This window comes from Calliopsis andreniformis, chromosome 10, assembly GCF_051401765.1.
Source record: "Calliopsis andreniformis isolate RMS-2024a chromosome 10, iyCalAndr_principal, whole genome shotgun sequence".
Taxonomy (NCBI): Eukaryota; Metazoa; Arthropoda; class Insecta; order Hymenoptera; family Andrenidae; genus Calliopsis; species Calliopsis andreniformis.
In genome coordinates this window covers 5,182,194-5,187,060 of record NC_135071.1, presented here as the reverse complement: position 1 = coordinate 5,187,060, position 4,867 = coordinate 5,182,194, and the positions used below count along the sequence as shown (strand labels likewise).

General features: G+C 46.1%; 1 protein-coding gene across 1 annotated transcript; it reads right to left on the bottom strand.

The window, feature by feature from the left end:
• Positions 1 to 819: 819 nt before the first annotated feature.
• On the bottom strand, positions 820 to 1,498 carry LOC143184797 (uncharacterized). Its single transcript, XM_076387265.1, has 2 exons — positions 1,495 to 1,498; positions 820 to 1,445 (listed from the first exon to the last, which is right to left on the bottom strand). The coding sequence occupies exons 1-2, from the start codon at positions 1,496 to 1,498 to the stop codon at positions 820 to 822; spliced, it is 630 nt and encodes a 209-aa protein (XP_076243380.1).
• Positions 1,499 to 4,867: the final 3,369 nt, after the last annotated feature.

Genomic DNA, 4,867 nt, shown 5'->3' with positions numbered 1-4,867 from the left:
CGGATGCGCCAGCGTGGCTGCATCAGCTAACGCTGCTTTCGTCCTCTTGAAGGCGGCCTCGGCTTCGGGCGACCAATCGACCAGATCCCTCTTCTTCCCGGTCGTCAGGCAGCCCACCAGCGGGGCTTGGATTTCCGCTGCTCTCGGTATGCAACGTCGATAGAAATTTACCATACCGAGGAACCTGCTGAGCTCCGCCTGGTTTACCGGCTTGGGGTAACTCGCAATGGCCTCTACTTTATCGGCCAAAGGCCGGATCCCTTCCTTGCCGACCGTGAAACCGAGGAAGGACAACTTCGGTACCGCAAACTCGCACTTCGCAGAGTTAATCACTACTCCGAACTTCGCGAACCTCTGAAATAGTTGTTCAAGGTGCCTCATATGTTGCTCTCTAGAGTCCGAGGCTACTAGCACATCGTCTATGTACACGTACACACTGTCCAACCCGCGCACGACCTCGTCCATGAAACGTTGAAACGTTTGCGCGGCGTTTCGCAGCCCGAAGGTCATCACCGGAAACTCGTATAGTCCGAACGGCGTCGTAATCGCGGTTTTGTGTACGTCGTCCTCCGCGACCGGGATTTGGTGATATGCGCGCACCAGATCGATTTTCGTGTAAACGGCTTTCCCGTGTAGGCTCTGCGCGAAATCCTGAATGTGCGGCACTGGGTACGCGTCGGGTACCGTTCTGGCGTTCAACGCGCGATAGTCCCCGCACGGCCGCCACTCACTATTCTTTTTGGGCACCAAATGCAACGGCGATGCCCACGCGCTCTTCGATGGCCGTGCGATGCCTTGTTGCAGCATGTACTCGAACTCCTACTTCGCCGCCTTTAGCCGGTCCGTCGTTAGCCGCCGCGGTTTGTGCGACACCGGAGGTCCCGGTGTAGTGACGATGTGGTGCTTTACCTCGTGCTTGGCTGCACTGGTGCATACCGCCGGCCGCGTGATGCACTCGTATTTCTTTAGCAGCGCATACACTTCACTGTCCGCCACCGGCGCCACGCACTGAGCCGACTCGACCCCTCCGATTGGCACTGTTCCCGGTACCGAAAGTCCGGTGATCTTATCAATTAACCGGCGGTCCTGAACATCCGGCAGGAGGCCGTATCGCGCTAGAAAGTCCGCGCCAATAATAGGTCGCTCAATGTCTGCGATGATAAACGTCCACGGGAATGCCCGGCGTAACCTTAAGTCTACACTTATCACTATCTGTCCGTAAGTGTTTATCAGCGACCCGTTCGCTGCCGTGAGTAAAAAGTTTGACTTTGCTCGCGCACCATTCACTTTCTTCCGCGGGAAAACGCTCACCTCAGCCCCGGTGTCGATCAGGTACTGGGTCCTCGTTGTTCCGTCGGTAACAAACAGGCGACGTACTGTTCGCTCAGGGCCGCTTGTCGCCATCAGCGACTCTGCTTCTAGTTTCCCGCCGCGTATGAGCACGGCTGCGTGCACTTGGTAGACTTCTCCTTAACACGTTGACTGCCACGTCACCCATATTCAGGTGACGGTAGAGTTTCTGATCGGGCCTCGTCACCCGTATTGGGGTGACGTTTATTTGACTACTTGCGAAGGATATTCGTATGTGTTTGAAAAGATATTTCGCAGAGGAAGTAACAATACTATTGAATATTAATTAATATAAACTATATTTATTAATATAAACTTAAATTTATAGTAGAATATTCATTAATATAAACTATTGTTATAAAAGTAATACGAAAATGGTTTATTAAGAAAATTATGTAGAATGTAAAACTTTAAAACATTCTATACAAAGCTGGGGTTGGTCGGGACAAGTTGGCAAATAAGTTGTTGTTTTCTTTAAATTCTCTCGTGTCTCTGATCGGCCCATTTGACGACTTTTATTTGTATAACATTGTTTGCATGCGCGTCTAATGATGACACCGACGAAGACAAGAATTTGTTGTATTTTCAGTCGACACTAATAATTTTGCAGCTAATAATTCCCTAAATCTTCTAATATTTACATTCTTCTTTATTGCAATTTTGTAAACCGTCAAAGCGTTTACTACAGAAATTCCCAGAAGTAGTTGAATACCAAGCTTTCGGTACCACTTGATTCCTTTTCTAATTGTGGTGGCATAAGAAACCATTTGGTCGGAATAATCTATACCACACTTTCCTATACTATACTCAACAACAGCTAGTGGTTTCAGTGTTGCAAATGTTTGTTGGCTTGGAGAAACAGCATGAATGCTACGATTTTTTTTTGTACTTGGTACCATGATAGGAACATGTTTTGTTGATAAAATTCTCACGTCCCGCGTATCTCTCCATTTGAGTACCACAATCCCGTTATCATCTTCTTTGGATATCATCTCCCCTTTTCTTAGTTTGCAATGAAGAATATCTTTTGGGAAGAATTTTTTGTTATTCCTAAGTGTTCCCACTGCATGAGTTTTGCGGTTTAGGCATGATATAGCTAACTTATAACTCATGTAAAAATTATCAATGTACAATGTTCGTCCTTGGTAGGAACGTTTCTCTGCAAGCTGAAGACATACATTGTGTGCCAATCCCGTTTCTCTAACACCATCAGCTGATTTACCAGAGTAAATTTTCATCGCCCATGTATATCCCGTGCTTGAACATAATTTAAATAATTTGATTCCGTATTTGTGCGCTTTATTTGGTATATATTGTTTGAAGATGAGTCTTCCGCGCCATGGAATCAACGTTTCATCAATAACAATGTGTTCTCCAGGCGTGAATATTTTTTGATGCTTTCCCACCAGTTTGTCGAACAGTGAACGTATTTTTCCAAGTCAATCGTTGCGGGCAATAGACACATTATTGGCAAAATCAAAATTACTCAATAGTAACTCGAATCTATTTCGTGACATTATAGTACTCCGTAATTGAAAATTATACAGTGGGCATTTCGACCAATAATTGGCAATGGGGTTTACTTTTACAACTCCCATATATAAAATCAGTCCAAAGAATTTTTTTATTTCTTTGGGATTAGTGGGTTTCCACTTATGCATCCGTGAACACGATGTTAAGTCAGATTTATTTAACTTTTGTTCCGCGTATCTATTTATTTCTGATACAAGTAAGTCTAATTTTTCGTCATCAATGAACAGCTCAAACACATTATATGGATTAACATCACCTGGTAATTGCTTAATGAGGCGGAAAAAGAAAGTCCCGGAAAAAGAAAATGACTTCTGCGGACCACTAAATTCATTCCATTCACTAAATTCAATTGTATTTTCCTCGGTATCATCAGTTCTTCTTTCTTCATCAATGATCAATTCTTGCAGAATCTCGTCAATGGAATCTTCATTACATTCAGTATCACTACGATTGCACTGGTCAATATCCGAATCGGAATCAGACGATATAATTCTATTTACATTTCTATCTGAATTTGTGTAAACCTCGTAAAAGTTTTCTTGTTCACTGCTATTTGTCTCTCTAACAAATAAGTTTTCCATTTTTCTTTTCGACATTTCAACGAATTAGGGTAGAAATTTTATGTTATACCGCTCGTTACTCGACAAAGAATTAAACTGATCCTGTACAATGGCGAGATGAGAAAAAAATGCGAAATAACGAAAATAAATGAACAAGCATAATACCACGGAAACAAACAGAGCGAGAGATTATTCTTACAACAACCAGCGATTCGCATTCTTAAAATATCGGTGGGAATACCCAGCAGAATACGGTTCGTACTGCGGTACGCGTGGCCTGAAGGAGATTTCACTGTAAATGCGCGTGGCAGTCAACGTGTTAAAGCGCCAGTGGTACCAGCAGACACCCTTCGGGCGCTCTTCGAACCTTGTTTTCGAGCGCTTGCGGTACCGACCGCGGGAAACACTGCGCCTCCTCTCGCGCCCTCTGTCTTCCAGCTTCGCTGTCACTAACGCCGCGATCTGCTCTACGAGGGCGTTGGTATCGCCGAGTGCTGCGACGTTGCTTGAGGATGAAGTCGGCTGCGCTTGCATGGGCGTCACCTCGCCAATTCTGTCCGCTAGGACGGCCATTTTCTCTAACTCGACGCCATCTTGCGTCGCCAGCACCAATTGCATGGCTATCGGTAACCGGCTTGCCCACAATGTTTTAATAAAATCCTCAGGCACGTCGTCTCCTGCGAGGCTCTTCATGTGCCTCAGAAATTGCGACGGCGTGCGGTCCCCTTTTTCTTCGTGTTCGAGGAGTTGTTTGATTTTTCGCTGCTTAGATATCGACAGACGCGTGATGAGTTCCGTCTTCAGCCTCGTGTATTTATTCTGTTCTGGTGGGTTCAGGAGGATGTCCTCCACCTCCTTGGCATCTAGCTGCGCGACCACGTGCCAAAACTTTGTATCCTCCTGCGTTATGTTGCGCAAATTGAACTGCGCGTCTAACTGTGCGAACCAAAGCGCCGGTTTTTCAGGCCAAAACTTAGCGGCGTGGATCGCCACCGCGCTGTTTTGAGCCGCTTCTTCCATACTGCGTCGAGATCACGTCGGGGTCACCAATTGTAGGCTCTGGCCTACGTGACGCGATCTTAGGGGCACGGAAATTATTGTACACGTGGTCTTCATTGGAATTCTCTTTATTTGCTCTGCTCGTTGCGCTCGCTTGAGCTAGACTGACTCTCGTCGCGTGGGGACGCCGAAAATACATCGGGCCAAAACTCCCTAGAGTATCCCGGCTCTTCTCCCAGTTGGCAGTGGCGCCGCTACGCCCTCTGTGGGCGTAACTAGAGAGTTACCTCACGCTCCCTACAGCCATAACCACTGTTTAAGAGGAAACTAGAATTGACTAGAACAGAGATATGACCTCAGTATTTTCACTTCTGGTCGATGAGTCGATGGGGGCAGCAGTTTCGAGAGTTTCCAGATGAAATGAT